This window comes from Colossoma macropomum, unplaced genomic scaffold (assembly GCF_904425465.1).
Source record: "Colossoma macropomum unplaced genomic scaffold, Colossoma_macropomum, whole genome shotgun sequence".
Lineage (NCBI taxonomy): Eukaryota > Metazoa > Chordata > Actinopteri > Characiformes > Serrasalmidae > Colossoma > Colossoma macropomum.
In genome coordinates this window covers 4651649-4669891 of record NW_023494804.1, presented here as the reverse complement: position 1 = coordinate 4669891, position 18243 = coordinate 4651649, and the positions used below count along the sequence as shown (strand labels likewise).

Here is an 18243-nt window from a genome sequence, read left to right as displayed (position 1 = left end):
TGGCATGTCTTTTTATACCTTTAGTATGAATCCTCCCACTAACATATGAGTGGCTAGATTGACTATTACATCAGTCACTGAGAGGGGGGAGAGTGCTCATAATAGAAGTCTGTGGTAAATGTCATTGTGGATGATTGAACACACAGAAGAATGCCTGCTTTAAAGCAGATGTTCATAGATTAGTAATACTGTAGTGTCAGCGCAAGTAAGAGAGACCATGATTCTGCTGCAAGAAGTTCTCTTTTACTAAACACCAGCAGAAAGGCACATACAGACCACCAGTCTCGAGGCACCATTAACCACAGGATTCATGCTATTGCTGGCCCCCCTACACACAAACACCCACACATCCTGACATAGAACAACACCCATAACACTTGCACATACCCTTTTAACTGACAGAGAACAACATGTCACAACATTTAATAACATTAATAACAACATATATACACCAATCAGGCATAACATTATGACCTTGTTTCTACGCTCATTGTCCATTTTATCAGCTCCACTTAATATATAGGTGCACTTTGTAGTTCTACAATTACAGACTGTGGATCCTGTTCTTCAGTGGTCAGGATCCCCATGGACCCTCACAGAGCAGATACCATTTGGGTGGTGGATCGTTCTCAGCACTGCAGTAATACTGATGTGGTGGTGGTGTGTTTGTGTGTGTTGTGCTGGTCTGAGTGGATCAGACACAGCAGTGCTGAGAGCAACAAACCCATGCCTTGCCCTTCAGCCCTTCAGTAAGGAGCCACAGCCCAATTACATTTAAACATCAGCTTGTAGGGCTGCGTCCTACTTGTTGCTGGCTAAAGACTACACATGCACTACCTTTGGCCCCATACATGCACTAAGATTGATGGGCCACAGGCCCAAACATGCACCATGCTCGGTTTGGCAACAGGCTGGTACATGCACTGCATTGTCTCAGGCGACGAGCCCATATACGCATTGCATCAGCTCAGATGATGAGCACATACATTCATTGCGATAGCTTGGATGATGGGCCCATTCATGCATTGCGATAGCTCTTGCGATGGGCCTATACATGCATTGTGTCAGCTTGGGTGACGAGCACATACATGCGTTGCGTTAGCTCAGGCAGTGGGCTTATACATACATTGCGATTGCAAGGCCATGCTGTGACAACCTAGCTGTGGGCCTAGTACATACGTCAAATCAGGTCAGAGCTTACGACACGTGCATGCTTTGTGATGCTTGGTGCCAAGGAATTGTGTGAAAACAGTTACATGAGCTCGCTTAGTCAATGAGGGTGACTGAAGATTACTGAGCTTGCAAGCTCAGGACCATGTAATTAGTGTGGCCTGTTAGAAAGTAACTGAGCTAAATGGCTTAATAAAGATGAGAACAACATGAACACTTTGATTGCGTTATTAGAGATGATAAAATCAGTATTTATAGAGTTGCTCTTAGTATTGAAATAGAACAGTAACCGCCACCAATTGTTTGCCAGGATAAAACAGTGTAATAAATTGATTTGAGAGCACCAGTTAAGCAACAAAGATAAAACAAGCATCTGGTGTTATGTATGATTCTTAAGTGGAAGAGAACCATCTCCAAAGCAGCTTGATTGTGGAAATGAGTAGACCGGGGGTGCACAACTCCGGTCCTAGAGGGCTGGTGTCCAGCAGAGTTTGGTGATTTACCTGCTTGAACACACCTGATTACACTTATTTGTTAATTGCCAAGTTAAGTGGGTGTCTCTGAGTAGGGAAACATCCAAACTGTGCTGAACACTGGTTGTGCACCCCTGGGGTAGACCATGTTTGGCTGTGGTAGTAGCTGTGCCTATCTGGAAGGAATGGCCCATGTGACAGGCCACATTTTTCCATGACAGCAGCCAGATGGTCCCTGAACCATTATTTGGTCATAGGAAGGCAGTTAGGAGCATGTGGGCGAGACTTGAGATAACAGGTTATAGAGGAATAAGGACAGAAAGAGTTATTCACTCTGGAGATTTTAATAGAAACACCTGATTATGAGGAGTCTGTCTTAGAGTGCCTAAGAAAGATGGTGAGGAAGTGGGGCAAGAAACTTATACTGTATAGCTTTAGTCCCCATGCAGGATGTAAAAACTGTGTGTCAGAAGCAAGTTCCTCTAGATGCCACAAAAAGGCATAAGAAAAACAGTCTTGAGGAAATTGTTTATATAAGTAGTGTAAAGACATTCACAAACAGTGGAGACTAGGATCTGCAGTATGTCTAAAGTTATTGGTAAATATTCATCTGAATTTTTGGTGTTGATTTTAGTAAACCTTTAAGAAGCAAGTGAATAGCAGGGTTGGACAACAAACTGGGCCAAGGTCTTTATGTCTAAATGCCTGCTATCATCTTGCAATGAATTCAAGAGGTTTTACAAGTGCAAGTTTGATAATTGTGAACAACAAATGTACATTACAAGGGCAGGAAAAAATGAAATCTGTAGAGAAAAACAGAATTCGGCTGGCCATTTTTTGGCAAACCATTGCCCTTGAAAATATGCTCAAAAACCAACCGTTCCACTGCTCAAGGAGCCAAGACCAGAACCACAGATCAATGGCACTGTACATGGCACTGTACAAATCAACTACCAAGTGAGCTGAAAAGGCAAGCAAAAAATAAAAGAATAACCCTGGGGCATATTACACATAGCAAAATTGAGATGGTCAAGAAGAGAGACAACGTCATGTTTAGAGACAGATTACAATGAGAGAAAAGCCCCCAAAACAGACCTAATCTTAAGAAGCTTTTTGTCAGGGAGCTTGCACGTATCCAGAACGATGTCAAAAAAATTGAGAGAAGTGGAAGGACGAACAGTTTTCTCAGCACAGTCAATCTAAATTGCAAAAAACTAATTTAAGTCCACAAGCAAAAAATTATCCCAGAGATACAGAAGCTTACAGACGTTAAACAGGATCCTATACGATGCTTCAGGAATACAATCAAAAATACGAAAGCTGCACCAAACATTCTTAAGAAGAAATTTCTTCTCAAAACCCACTTGTGCAGTTTTCCCAATGATTCTGACATTCACCACTGTTTTCTGCTGGTGTGTTACTTAAGCCCATGGTGGTGCCAGGCCATGCACTGGATTTCAGAGCTTTCAGAGTCTTGGTCAAGAATGAGTCCCTGAAAGAGACAGTAATTCCCGTGGGAACAGTTATTGGAAACATACGTCTCACTGATTTAAGTTGCAACCATCCCTACTGTTAAGACAGCTCCTGCACCGTTTGATGCAAGTCTGATTAACTTTTTGGAGATTCACCTATTTCAGAGAAAAGGAAAGACAGACTTTGTCAGAAGCTGTCTCAGAAGTCTAGTGTTTTTCCCTGCATGAATGGGATGTCAGATTAGCCAAAGGTGTAAAACACATGATTCAGCTGTCAGATTCCAAACCATTTTGTGAGCACTCTCACTGCCTTGCTCCTGCAGACTTTGAAGATATAAGAAAATCTCCAAGATCTCTTGCAGGCAGGAATTATCAAGGAGTCTCACTGCCTCACCGATCGTAGTCGTGAGGAAGAAAAATGGGACTGTAAGGATGTGTACAGATTACAGGTTGTTAAATAGTCGAATGATTTCAGACCAGTACACCACACCCTGCATTGACGATGCACTGAATGCCTTGTCAATAAATGGTTTTCTGTGCTTGACCTGCAAAGGGGCTGTTACCAAATAACCGTGTCCCAAGAGGACAAAGAAAAAATGGCATTTATTTGCCCACTAGGGTTTTTCAAGTTCGAAAGAATGCCAACAGGGATATCTGGAGCCCCAGCAACCTTCCAAAGATTATTGGAGAGGACTGTTAGCGACATGAACTTGCTCCAAGTGCTTGTCTGTCTGGATTACCTGATTGTCTTTGAGATGACTTTCGAAGAATATGAGGAAAGGCTGCTCAAGGTCATTGATCGACTTGGAGAGGTTGGACTATTGGTCTCTCTAGACAAGTGTCAAATATGCTTGCAAAAGGTCAAATATTTGGGACACATTGTGTCAGTGGATGGTGTCCCACCTGATCTGACATAAACTGAGGCAGTCACCAATTGGCCTCAACCCACAAACCTGAAGACCCTGCAGTCATTCTTAGGATTTTGTGGCTATTATTGTCAGTGCATAGCCAACCGTTCTGCTATTGTTAGACTGTTGACAGAAATCACAAAAGGCTATGCTCCTACTCAAAAGAGCTAAAAGCATAACAGTGGTCAAAACAAATTGCACTTGAAAGGATCTGAGCCTTCTGGTGAGAGATGAGACTGTACTGATGCATTCTACCAGATCATTTACTGCCTCACACATGCACATGTGTTGGCATTTGTGAATCCCCAAAAGCCATACATTCTGCACATTGATGCCAGTCTTAAGGGGCTTGGTGCTGTGCTCTATCAAGAGTACCCAGAAGATTTGAGACTGGTTGCCTATGCTAGCAGAAAGGTAAAGCCATCTGAACTACCAATCCATCAGCTGGAGTTTTTGTCCCTAAAGTGGGCTGTAGTGATAAGCTGCATGATTATCTTTACAGGGCAAGGTTCACAGTATGTACTGACAACAACCCTCTTATGTATGTGCTCACAACTGACGTGCTCAATGCTGTTGGACATCAATGGCTTGCTGCTTATCCACATATGATTTTGATCTCCAGTACCACCCAGGCCAACACAATATAGACACAGACCTGCTTTGAACATTCCTGATGAGGACACCAGTGGTGAGCGGGAGATGATACCTCAGTCTGGTTTGAAGTCTATCTTTCAGTGAGTGGGCATCCATGAAACTCCTGATCATCCTGTGAGATTGTTGGACCAATTAAGGGCATCTTCTGACTGTGTTCCAGATGCTTTAATGCTTTCCCAACACACTTGGATTTAAAATCACTACAGCAGATGTCAGAACTGATGCTTAAAAGAGCTGAGGAAGAAGACACTGTGATAGGACCTGCCATTGAAGCTCTTAATCAGGGAAAGTGGCCTGAGAATATGGAAACCAGCCCAGAGCTATTTTGTATAAAACGAGAGATGGGGAGGTTGACCATGAAAAGTGGACTTCACCGTTTGAGCAGACGACCTTCAGGGGAAGAAGTCATTCAGCTTGTTCTACCAAAGGAATTCTGAGAGGTAGTGTTGAAGTCTGTGCATGTTGAAGAAACTTGGAGAGTCACTTGATCAAAGAGCCCTTGTGATTGAAGGGGATCTGCAAATCAAGGACCACCCCATATCACCCTCAAGGGGATCCTCAACAAGAGAGGTTAATCACACCTTGCTATCTATGCTGGGTACTCTGAGTCAGGAGAAGAAACGTTACTAGAGTCAGCATGTGGGATACCTGGTTCATGCATACAATAGCTCAAAGTGTGATGCCACAGGATATTCACCAGTTGTATTTAATGTTTGGCAGAGAGGCAAGACTTCCAATTGACTTGCGCTTTGGGACCTCTCCAGATTGTGTAGAGGGTTGCAGCCATTGCCGTTATGTAACAAAGCTCAAGGAGGACTTGCAACATGCCTACAAGCTTGTGTCTAAAGCTGCAGACAAGAGACAAGAACAAAAAGATGTATGACCATAGAGTTACCTTTCACTCATTGGAAGCTGGTGACAGAGTGCCTCTCAGAAACTAGGCACTAAGAGGGAAACACAAGGTGGAATGCAGATGGAATCCTAATCCCTATATTGTGCTGGGAAAAATGCCCAACATTTCAGTTTACAAGATCAGATCTGAGAATGGTAAGGATGGTCTCAAGACCATTCACAAAGACCATCTCCTGCCTGTTGGGCTGCATGTGAGAATTCCAAAAGCAGACATGGATGATTCAGTGGTAAGGCCAAAGACCAAAGTGGAGCCTTGTTGGAAACAAGACAGTTTTACCTGAAACTCCAGAAACCATTCATGGGCTACAAGAGAGTAAAGACTCATCCTCTCATTTGAGTACTATAGATCCGTAGTGCTTACCAAAAAGAGAGCCTTCCTAGGATCATGGACATAGCTAGGCTGTCACTTACTGGCCAAGATGAAATCAATGAAACATCTTTCAGTTCAGTGTTACTGAACAACATGACTGGATCAATTTCAGCTGGCAGACTTGTGCCCAACTGAGATGGAGAACACAGAGTATAGACAAAGCATTAGAGTTCAATACTGCTTTCCTGACAACGATGCTTCTTGTAGAAAGGAGGTCCGAACAGGCCTGGCTTATATATTTTTGTTTGTTTTTCTATCAGGTATATCTGTGTTCACTGTGATTCTGAATCTGCTCATGATTATCTCCATCTCTCAATTCAAGCAGCTCCACACTCCAACCAACCTGCTCATCCTCTCTCTGGCTGTGTTGGGTCTTCTCGTGGGACTGATTGTTATGCCAGTGAAAATAATGCAATTAATAGACTCCTGTTGGTATCTTGGAAATATGGCATGTAGTTTCTGTAGTGGTTAATTTTATCTCAATGTCAGGGTCTCTATGAAGCCTGGTGCTTGTTACAGTTGATCGGTACATTGCAATCAAATGCTTCCTCACACAAACAAGGAGCCAAAGTTTTAAATGTTTCTGAAACTAAAGCAGCAAAGACATTAGCCATTATAATATTTGTTTATCTTGCTTGCTGGATACCTTAATATTTAAGTTGTCTGTCAGTTGAAAGTTTGACAAGTTCTTCAATGGTGTGGACTGTTTTTACCTGGCTAGTATATATGAACTCCTCTGTAAATCCACTAATATATGCCACTTTTCATCCATGGTTCAGAGTATCATCTGAGCACATTGTCACTTGTAAAATATTTTGGCGCTCATCTTCAAAGTTCACTTTGTTTCCAGAGCATTTTTAGTTTTTACCTATGCTGAAATATCACAGTAGTGATCCAAAGCACTAAGATTCTTTAAAGAAAAACAACGAGTCCTTTTTTGCACTGTAACTATATTCTTTCAATAAAAGATCCCAATAAAGCGGCTACAGCCACATAGCATATCATAAGACACTGAAAGAGACATGTATATCAGACACTAGTTCCTAAAACCAGCACTCACAACCCATCTTAAGCCATACCACATACAGGGAGACAAAGACCATAGGCCATAAGAGGAATGCCAAATGATGAAACTGAATGCTTGCTATCAACAAAAGTAAATAAATAAATAAATAAATAAATAAACAAACATAATTTAGCTAATATGGAAGGCCTACCTGAGACTTGTATAACCCTTCAAGTCTAACCTGATAATAGATGGTAGCTTTGTGCATAGGAACTCAGCTCCACTGCTCAATTAAGAGGCATGATTATTCATAGCACCACTGATTGACACCCTGCTCAATCCCCGATCAAGTGCAGGAGAGATATCAAAAAACAAGCATGTACTTAGAGGCGGGAAGGTGTAAAAGAAAGCCTAATACCACAATAGGTACAACTGACTCTGCAGCACATACAAACACAGTTACTAAACAGAACTCAAACCTGCTTAACAAGTTTATTTGTAAATACTTACAGATAAACTTGATAAGCTTGTACCTGCACAATAATAGCAATGCTTTTTAAAATAGCCTCTATGAGCTCCTACCTTCCTGATTGATGCCAGGATGTTACAAAGCTTCACTCTGGCATCTTAACACTTGCTCAGCATTTTACTTGCCCATATATGCTCAAACTGTGTCCTCAGGTTGGAAGTTTAGCTGTAAACTTATCAGGTCATAGCAAAGCTATATTTTGCTTTTTTCTTCAAATGTGCAGAATATGTTCCGTATGTGCACTATCCTCTCTTTCTTTGTCTGTCCATCACACTCGCTGTCTGATCATATTACATCACATGACTGAGCTGTAGCATTTTCACTGGAGTTGAAAACCGAGTCTTAGGGTTTTAACAGGTTTTGTTCACAAACTGCAACATATTTTACTCTATAAAAGCTATTAAAACAAAATATTGAATTAAAATTAAAATAAATGCAGTTAATGTTGATATCTTCAGCAAATAATTAGAAATTCTTACAAAGAAACCATAGTTGGTAAGGGGTTTTTATTTTTTTAGATGATCTGTAAGCCCCATTGTGAGCTACTCCACTATGACAAGGCTTAAGTGGCTGTTGCAACTTCTTTGGTAGGAAGGCCCTCCTTGGAATGGCCAGTTTACACATGAGCCTTTAAAAGAGGGGCCACCTAATGATTGGTCTGTTTCTGGAACCTCTTCTGGGTTGTCTTCAACTGTCTGTTCGAGGAAGAAGAGGAGAATCCCAAACAATTCATTTATACCACATAAGCTGTAGCCACTGTGTTGCCAAGTAGGTTGCTGGTATATGGAGTCCACCACAGTGGGGGGAGGGGCATGATAAAGCCCGTAGTGGATTTCTAGTGCTGCCCCGTCACCAGCGAGAGCGCCAGCCTGGAACTAAAGCCGCTGCTGTTTTCCTCATGCCTGTGTCTTAAGAGCCAGCTCCTGTCTTCCTGCTTTGTACTGAAGGCCCAGCTGCTTCAGTGCCAGTCCTTCAGGCTGTTCCACCTCCAGTTCTCCAAACTACTGTACTTTCAGACACCAGACTGCTCCAGTTTTGAATTTCCATGCAACTCCAGGGCTGGTCTTTTGTGCAGCTCCAGTGTTAGGTCCAAGGTCTGGTCCTCTACTGTTAGCTTCAAGGGCTGGTCCAGCGCCCTGTTGCCTGTACTTCCTGCCACTCCTGTCCCCCTTTCTGAGCATGGCCCTGCCCCCTTGTTGGACCCCTTTGCTGGACTGCCCACACTCTGAACTACCCACCCTCTGGACTTCCCTTTTGTTTTGGTCATGCCTGCGGGAGCAATGTGTTGGGGAACAGAGCTTCTGTCACAAGGTCACCCCTTTGCAGCAAGAAGGGAGACAGGGCATGGACATTTTGTTTTGGCTCAATTCAGCTCCAGCTCCACACTGGCTCTGCAAATTTATTATCACATATACCTGCAGCTCATCCCTGGACTCTGTTACGGGACGGCAGGGAGGCGGAAGTTGTTAAGATAAAACATAACATAACTTGTCTTTGTACTGTTTTTGTTCAAATACAGGTCAAATAGATGTATAAAAAAAATCACTGCTTTTTTTTTTGTCCCAACATTTTTAAAATTGGGAATGTATGTACTACTGTAGATGTCTCAAAGCTGTAGTACTTTGCTAACGTTATTGATTCGTAGTGTCTGAATAATTTTTCCCCTATAAATTTCTTTATTTTTCCGTTGTTTATGCTTATGCATATATAATACATAATACAAAATTAAGTCATTAGTGTGTAAACTTGAAGTTGATATTTGATTGATATTGATATTTGCACTGAGAATATTAAATAACAAAACAATCTGAATACTTGCTTTTCCTCACTGCATACATAAAATTACCTAATCATGACATTAGCCATATGACACTGCAGTAAACGGCAACATTACCCACACCTAGACTTTTTTTGTGTTTTTTTTTATGTTTGTCAGTGTAATGATGTAACACTGATTATCAGTGTCCCTGATGTAAGAGACAAACCAGCCACTCATGTCTCAGTGTTAGGATTGGTAGCAAGGTATAAAGATACATGCCCAAAACACAGATCTCTCAGTTCAGTAACACAGAACAACACGACTGGATTAGTTTCAGGTGGCGAATTGTGTCAGATTGAGATAAAGATGGAGAACACAGACTACAGTCAAAACATCACAGTTCAATACTGCTTTCCTGACAACAACTCTTCTTGCAGAAAGGAGGTGCGAGAAGGCTTTGCCTATATATTATTGTTTATTTTTCTCTCATGTGTTTCTGTGTTCACTGTGTTTCTGAACCTGCTGGTGATCATCTCCATCTCTCACTTCAAGCAGCTCCACACTCCCACCAACCTGCTCATCCTCTCTCTGGCTGTGGCGGATCTTCTCGTGGGACTGATTGTTATGCCTGTGAATATCATGAAATTAATAGATTCCTGTTGGTATCTTGGAAAAATGGCATGCACTGTTTCTATAATGGTCAATTTTATCTCAATGTCAGGCTCTCTATGTAGCCTGGTGCTTGTTGCAGTTGATCGGTACATTGCTGTCACTGACCCTCTGCTTTACTACAGTAGAGTCACAACTGTTAAAACTGTGTTGTTGATAATACTGAGCTGGTCTATTTATCTATTGTATATTTTCATCTATATGTATTGTAATGACCATCTCCTTCCATCGCAAATATTCACCACATGCTACGGAGAGTGTGTGATCTATGTTAAACATTCCTGGGTGATTGCTGACATTGCAGTCTGTTTTCTAATCCCTTGCTCTGTCATACTGCTTTTGTATTCACTCATTTTTAATGTGGCAAGACGTCAAGCTAGAGCTGTTAGAGCTGTGACAAACGTTGCCTCAAACAAACCAACCAAGGTTTCAAATGTTTCTGAAACTAAAGCAGCAAAGACATTAGGCATTGTAATATTTGTTTATCTTGCTTGCTGGATACCTTACTTTTTAAGTTCTCTGTCAGTTGAAAATTTGACAACTTCTTCAATGGTGTGGACTGTTTTTACCTGGCTAGTATATATGAACTCCTCTGTAAATCCACTAATATATGCCATTTTTCATCCATGGTTCAGAGCATCATCTAAGTACATTGTCACTTGTAAAATATTTTGGGACTCATCTTCAAGGTTTAATTTGTTTTCAGAGCATTTTTAGTTTTCATCTATGCTGAAATGTCACACAAAAGCATCATATATTCACATATTGAATCTATATCTCTAAATTACATCTGGCATTCTTAGTAATTGAGTATTGTTATATATATTTTCTAAATATAAGAAGCATACATTTGATGTAAAAGCCTCCATATAATATTAAAAGTAGATCATAACGATATTTGTTCCTTTGTAAATAATATGCAATGTGTAACTTTTAATTAGCAGTGACTGTACGAAACAGTCATTTAAAGAAGATAGGAGCAATGAGTGCAGAAATCTGAGCTTTTTTACATAAATATTGGTTGTGCAGCAAAAACAATGTTGAGTACACTCTCACTGAAGCGGTACCCCTCTTGTCACTGGGGTGGTCCCCTTGAGTATATGTCCTTCATTACAATAAAACATATACACAGACTTAGTTAACCCAGCTTATCTTCTTATTAGCAATAGACTTTAAAAAGGCCTCTTTGAGCTCCTACCTTCCTGATTGCTCCCAGGATGTTATAAAGCTTCATGCTAGAATCTTAAAACTCGCTCAGCTGTTTATCTCAAGTCAAGCTGTGTCCTCAGGTTGAAAGTTTAGCTGTAAATCATGAAAATTTCAACAGGATTTGGAGTATAATTATTACTTGTCACTGGGATGGTACCATCAAGGCTTCATCCTTCAGTACTTTTGAACATAACTGTTCCATACTCCACTGAATATTTACATATATAAATATATATTTTAAGTTCTGACTCCACACACCCAATCTTGTCTCCAGACTTTATTTTATTGTTCCGTCTTAAAAACATTTGGTTACACAAAAGGTAGAAATACATCCCTTGTACCTTAAAACCATGGATGTACCTTTGAAGGAACATGTACATTGTTTGTACCTTTATGAATAAAAAAATTTACCTACACTGTACTTTTTTTTTCTGACAGTGTACGTGTGGATTGATTGTGTAGTTCACTATGTTGTTTGACACTTTACAAAGGCCTCAAACCACTGCCATATGCCACTATGCACTTGATCTGGCACTTTTCCTCATGTCTCATTAGTGAGTCTTTAAAGAACAACATTGAGTACTTTTTTACACTGTAACTATATAACACTGACCCCCATCAAGAAGTAAAACAAATGCAGAAAACTGTCTAAATGATGACACAGATTACCTTCTTATATGGCCAGGGCCCAAATTTTATTACACACTTCTATAACCTAAGAATAGCTCAGCCAGTTTTCTATTGAAGTCCTGTAGTTACTGAATAATCATCCCTGATCAAGTTCAGTAGAGATATCATATAACATGTACTTACAGGAGGGACAGGTGTAAAATAAAACCAGTGGCTCACACCGCAACAGGTACAACTGGCTCTGCAGCGCATACAACTTGCATTGGTAATATGCTTAAACATAAATGCATCTGCACAATAATAGCAATGCTGTTATGTGGCTTTATTCCCAAACCTCTGAATACAACTGAACTGTTACTGTAGGCAAAGCTCACTTTATAATACATCATAGAAGCACCTTCAGGGCCTTCTAGACTTTCAGAGAAAGCTAATGATAAATAGCAGTTTTTTTAGTTCATTTTTTATTCAGTAGAATCCTGCTTGTATTTACACTCCACAAATTTCACAGTACTACTATTGTTTCATTAAGTACTGGATAAATCAATAAATCAATACAGGTGTGAATTGTGTGATTTATGTACACAACTCATTAATCAAAAGAAGTTACAATGAAAAAATGAATGTTGTGATAGAGAAACAACTTTCTGACTGAATATAAATAAATAACGTTGTGAAACATTTAAAACACATCTTAATCAAGAGATACAATCATGCTTGGTTATAAAAGGAGCATCCAGGAAAGGACTTTATTAGTGAGAAAGGGTTGAGACTCGGAGGATTAATAAAGATTTCAGGTATTTCACCATCTAAGGTGCAAAATTTTGTCAAAAAAAGAAAATCAGGGAATATAAAGAAATCTTTGTACATAAAAGTGCAAGGCTGAAAAACCCAACTGAATGCCTGTGTCTTTGATCCCTCAGACGGCTTAATTACAATAACGATTTGCAAGAACTTTAGCCTAAAGAACAAGTGAAAGAACAGAGAAAGTAGATAAATGCAAAGAAAAAAAAATGAATGAAGCAATGTGTTCAAGCAGTCACATTTATAGGCCATGCCTTACATGACAACTACCAGGAACATGAATTCATTATGTTTTGGAACAAAAATACATGTAAAATTAATCTAAATATGACATCTCAAAATACAACCTATACAGGATGCACACATAGAACAATGTGCAGCATAAGAGGAACTCACAGATACAACTGTAAGGATTGGAACAAAGGATTTCCAAATGAGGAGGATTTGTTTCTGTAGACTAAGCTGTCCTGCAAAGCACACCAGACTTAAAATTATAACCACATATGTCTTGTTGAAACTTGCTTTAATTTCTGTCATCACAGCAAGTTCTCAAAATATATTTATACTTTCCTGATGTTTGTGACCTTTTAATCTACTTCCTTAATCTATAAATGTATGATTCAAACCTCTTTTCCATTGTTACTCATATTTAGCCATCATAATCACTTAAGGTATAAAAAGACGGTCCTGATTCATATTAAACTGAGTGTGTCTTTGCACTTTGATGCTTTTGTGTCATTTGTTCTTATACACTACTCAAAGCTTCGAACCAGAGCACAAACAGGTTTCATGAGGTGAAGGTGGGATGAGAAAAAGAGACAGGAGAGAAAAAACCCAACAGTTACCCAACTGGGGCTCAAAACTGTAGACTATTGGGGTCCCATTAAAAAGTCCACTATAAGCCTATGTTCATATAAAACTCACACAGCCCAGTTAACATCTACACGGAGCCCACATTTGATTTGTTAGCTGGGAATCATGGTGAATGTGAAGGAGCTTCCTTAAGTACTTGAGGGACAATGATAAAAGAACACTCAAATTTAAAAACCTACAGAGCCATAGGTTGGATCTCATACATCCCTGTCAGTACATCTCATCCAATAATATGCAAGGGAGAAGTTTGTTGAAAAACATCTAGGCATCTCCGGAAAGCTGCACCTCACAAGATTTTGAGAATTGGAAAATCCCGGACCAGAAAGTGAAAATCCTCTCCAGATTTTTGTTCCAACTCCTCAGTGTCTCTAATTAGCTCAAACCAGTATAAAATGTGTCCAAGCAGATGCAAAAAGAGTTACTATCTGGATCTGAAGTGTCCACTCACACCATGCACACAACATGCTGTCAGACTAATGCGAAGGAAGGTAAGAATCGAAAAGAGTTGGCGGATGACCTGAAGGCAGCAGGAATAACAGTTACACAGAGAACCACAACCGTCTCTGTTCCTACATCCCACACAAAACTCTGCTTAACAAAGGAAGAACAGAAATAAACATCTAAAATTTGCACACAAGAATGAAGACTTATCAGAACTCTTTTGGAACAACACACTCAGCTGAGATGAAACAAAATTGAACCACAAAGCTATAATTGTCTCAAATTCTATATATTAAACATATCTTTGTTTATGCCTAAGAATACCTACTTTTTTGTTCATATTTATTAGTCCAAAGTCAGAAAACATTATTTGTATTCATATGAAGTGCATATATGCACTGTGGATATATGTACTTGTTCCTTCTCACTGTACGAGGCAGATTAAATGACTAAGCAGGATATTATCTGTATCATTTAAGAATAGATTTTAAAATTCTGCTACTAGTTTTTTAAAGCTGTAAATGACCTTAGGGCACTGATCACATCACAGAGTGTCTGTCTGTTTATGTTCCAGCATGTGATCTTAGATCTGCAGATATTGACCTTCTGCAAACACCTGTAAAATACAGAATACATGGAGAGTCTCGTTCAGTTCTTCTGCTTCTAAACAATGGAACTCAATTCTCGTTTTATCAGATAGTCGATCTCAGTGCTCACTTTTAAGAAGCATCTAAAAACGTCTCTTTAATTTAGCATTTAATTAAAACTCCACGTCGCTTGGTATTTATCTATGAATTTGATCTGTGCTCAATTTCTTGTATTACACTAAAGTAATACTTATTTCTTCTATTACTGTTAAGCTATCACCTGTCTTTAAAGCACTTTGAGCTGCCACTGGCATGAAAAGTGCTATATAAATAAATATTATTATTATTATTATTATTATTATTATTTTTATTAATACTACACCACAGTAAACAACTCCATTACTCATTTACTCATTAGTCTTTTATTTTTCATGATGTAATGTATCACTGAATATCTGAGTGCCTGACGTAGGAGACAAACCACTCATCTGTTAGTAGGAGGATTCATAGTAAGGTATAAAGAGAAATGCCCAAAAGACACATCTCTCAGTTCAGTGTCACTGAACACTGATCAGTTTCAGTTGGCAGACTTGTGTCTGACTGAGATGGAGAACAAAGCCAGTATACAAAACATCACAGTTCAATACTGCTTTCCTGACAACAACTCTTCTTGCAGAAAGGAGGTGCGAACAGGCCCTGCTTATATATTATTGTTCATTGTTCTCTCATGTGTGTCTGTGTTCACTGTGTTTCTGAACCTGCTGGTGATCATCTCCATCTCTCACTTCAAGCAGCTCCACACTCCCACCAACCTGCTCATCCTCTCTGTGGCTGTGGCAGATCTTCTCATGGGACTGTTTGTTATGCCTGTGAATATCATGCAATTAATAAATTCCTGTTGGTATCTTGGAAAAATAGCATGTACGGTTTCTATAATGGTCAGTTTTGTGTCAACATCAGGGTCTCTCTGTAGCCTGGTGCTCATTGCAGTTGATCGGTACATTGCTGTCACTGACCCTCTGCTTTATTCTGTGAAATTCACAGTTTGTAAAACATTGTTGTTGATAATAGTGGGATGGTCCTTTTTGCTGTTGTATATATTCATCTATATGTACTCTAATAACCATTTACTTCCATCTCAAATCATCAGTACATGCTATGGAGAGTGTGTGATCTATGTTAAACATTCATGGGTTTTTGTAGACGTTGTAGTTTCTTTTCTAACCCCTTGTTCTGTCATACTGGTTTTGTATTCGATCATTTTTAAAGTGGCACGACGTCAAGCTAAAGCTGTTAGAGCTGTGATGAACGGTGTCTCAAACAGACATGGAGCCAAAGTTTCAAATGTTTCTGAAACCAAAGCAGCAAAGACATTAGCCATTATAATATTTGTTTATCTTGCTTGCTGGATACCTTACTTTTTAAGTTGTCTGTCAGTTGAAAATTTGACAACTTCTTCAACAGTGTGGACTGTTTTTTCCTGGCTAGCATATATGAACTCTTCCATGAATCCACTAATATATGCCATTTTTCATCCATGGTTCAGAGCATCATCTGAGTACATTGTTACTTGTAAAATTTTTTTGCACTCATCTTCAAGGTTTAATTTGTTTCCGGAGCATTTTTAGTTTTCACCTATGCTGAAATGTCACACAAAAGCATCATATATTCACATATTGAATCTATATCTCTAAATTACGTCTGGCATCCTATAACTGACATTATTGTAGTCCTTAGTAATTGAGTATTGTTTCATATATTCTTTTATATATTTTCTAAATATAAGAAGCATACATTTGATGCAAAAGCCTCCATAGAATATTAAATGCTGACTAATAGACTGAAGAAATTAAATACATTTACTAAGTAGATCATGACTATATTTATTCTTTTGTATACAATATACAAGGTGTAGCTTTTATTTAACCAGCAGTGACTGTACAAAACAACAATGTAATTTTAAGAAGAGCTTTTTTACATAATTATTGGTACCCTCAAGTGTAGGTCCTTCATTACTGTAAAATATATACACATACTTAGTTAACCCAGCTCACCCTCATATTAGCAATGGACTTCGAAATAGCCTTTTTGAGCTCCTACCTTGCTGATTGCTCCCAGGACGTTATAAAGCTTCATGGTAGAATCTTAAAACTTGTCTCAAGTCAAGCTGTGTCCTCAGGTTGGAAATTGTCAGAAAAATCAGTATTATACTCTATGTTAATGATTGAATTACCATATATGGTCATGTTTAAGTCAAGAACTCTGTAGGTAAAAAGTTCAGACAGAGTGCACTGCATACACTCTGGGGTCAGATGAAGGGCTCTCCTGTCAGCAATAAGTGAAAACAATGGTACAAAAAGTGGAACTTGACCTTTAGTTAAACTCGAAGAAACGGGATGTGTCAGGTAATAGATAAACAGAAGTTAAAGAATAGTTCAGCTGAGTAAGAGTAAGAGTAAAACGTACTCTTCCAAAGGTATAACACAGGGCATGACCCAAAGCGCTTTGAGCATTACATGCTAGACTTGACTCTGTGTGTAACTGCTTCCTTGCTGCAAGAATAAAAGCTTCAAAAACATTGGTGGTCTCAGGCTGATTATTTAAAGAAGGTTTCTCTTACAACTTGGTCCTTCGAGCCGGATCCCAACATCTCCTCTGCCGCCCAGATACAGGGACCTGAACCGTGCGGGGGAGTTTTAGGACTTCTGACAAGAAAAGACGCCTCCTCTCTGAGAATGTTTGAGCTTTCAAAAAGAGGCCAGGATCCTCTGGGTGGTGGAGAAGTGATGGCATTGTTCTAGAATCCCTGAGACACCGTACTTTGAAAGTAAGAAAAGGGTTTTTCTTACGGGTCAATAAAAGTCCAGAATAGGCCATCTGGTTGCCGGTTGGGTGAAGATCCAACACGCGGGAAGTAAAGCCAGGCGAGGGAGTCTGGTCATTTATTAGGTGTTTTTACTAAGTCCTAGTAAGTGAAGACCCGAAGTAGCGCCCTGGCAATAAAGTCCGAAAGCCATAAAGTATTTCGGTGAAAGACCCCGAATGGTATTCAGGTGAAAGACCCTGAATGGTGTTCAGATGAAAGACCCTGAACGGTTGTGTGAGTGTTGTTGTTTTTAACGTAAAATTGCTGCAGTTGTTGTTGTCATGACAAAGTGGAGCCCGGGCTGCCAGGTGATGTGAAGTTGATGTTCTAAGAGAAGGATAATGCAAAGTGGTTTAAAAGATGGAAAAATAAATATGGATTTAAAGGAAGGTTGAGTGTGCCAGAATGTGAGAATCTGCTATGAGAGATAGAGGAGAGGGCTAAAGGAAGTCTAAAAACATTGATAAGAGAAGGTCATAGTTCAGCCAAAGAGTGGTTGGTAGAGGCAAAAAAGTGCGCAGAAAGTATTAGAAAAGCTAAAGAACTCAAGAAAGTTGACGTTTTAACACTGACGACAATGCTGTTGGACGTAGACTTTACCCACAACTTAATAGTCGCGGGCAGACTGACCCACCACCTGGTTATAGTGTTGGTGTGACTGTACATACTGACAAGGACAGTAAAAGTGATGTCGCGTCCGTCCCTCCTGCCCCAGTGACTCCCTCACTCTCGGCTGCTTTAGTTCCAATGGACGGTATGCAGCTGCGCAGTCGGTACATTCCATCCTTTCCCTCTCTCCCAAATCTTACGCGCTACCGTCCTGTGTTTTCCCCCAATGCCGCTGTTGTTAAAAATTTAAATGAAGAACTTACTGCTGAAGCATACCCTATGATCGAAGTCCCAAATCCCAATCC

At 39.7% G+C, this 18243-nt stretch overlaps 2 protein-coding genes across 2 annotated transcripts; both read left to right on the top strand.

The window, feature by feature from the left end:
• The first annotated feature begins 9619 nt into the window (after nucleotides 1-9619).
• On the top strand, nucleotides 9620-10639 carry LOC118825032 (trace amine-associated receptor 13c-like). The gene is made up of 2 exons (XM_036595531.1): nucleotides 9620-9697; nucleotides 9809-10639. The coding sequence occupies exons 1-2, from the start codon at nucleotides 9620-9622 to the stop codon at nucleotides 10637-10639; spliced, it is 909 nt and encodes a 302-aa protein (XP_036451424.1).
• A 4429-nt stretch (nucleotides 10640-15068) lies between these two features.
• LOC118825031 (trace amine-associated receptor 13c-like) lies at nucleotides 15069-16091 on the top strand. The gene is made up of 2 exons (XM_036595530.1): nucleotides 15069-15146; nucleotides 15258-16091. The coding sequence occupies exons 1-2, from the start codon at nucleotides 15069-15071 to the stop codon at nucleotides 16089-16091; spliced, it is 912 nt and encodes a 303-aa protein (XP_036451423.1).
• The last annotated feature ends 2152 nt before the right edge of the window (nucleotides 16092-18243 follow it).

Coding starts and splice junctions, on each gene's coding strand:
- LOC118825031 (XM_036595530.1), top strand. CDS start 15,069: ATGGAGAACAAAGCCAGTATACAAAACATCACAGTTCAATACTGCTTT. Junction 15,147..15,257: donor ACTCTTCTTGCAGAAAGGAG/GTGCGAACAGGC, acceptor CACTTCAAGCAG/CTCCACACTCCCACCAACCT.
- LOC118825032 (XM_036595531.1), top strand. CDS start 9,620: ATGGAGAACACAGACTACAGTCAAAACATCACAGTTCAATACTGCTTT. Junction 9,698..9,808: donor ACTCTTCTTGCAGAAAGGAG/GTGCGAGAAGGC, acceptor CACTTCAAGCAG/CTCCACACTCCCACCAACCT.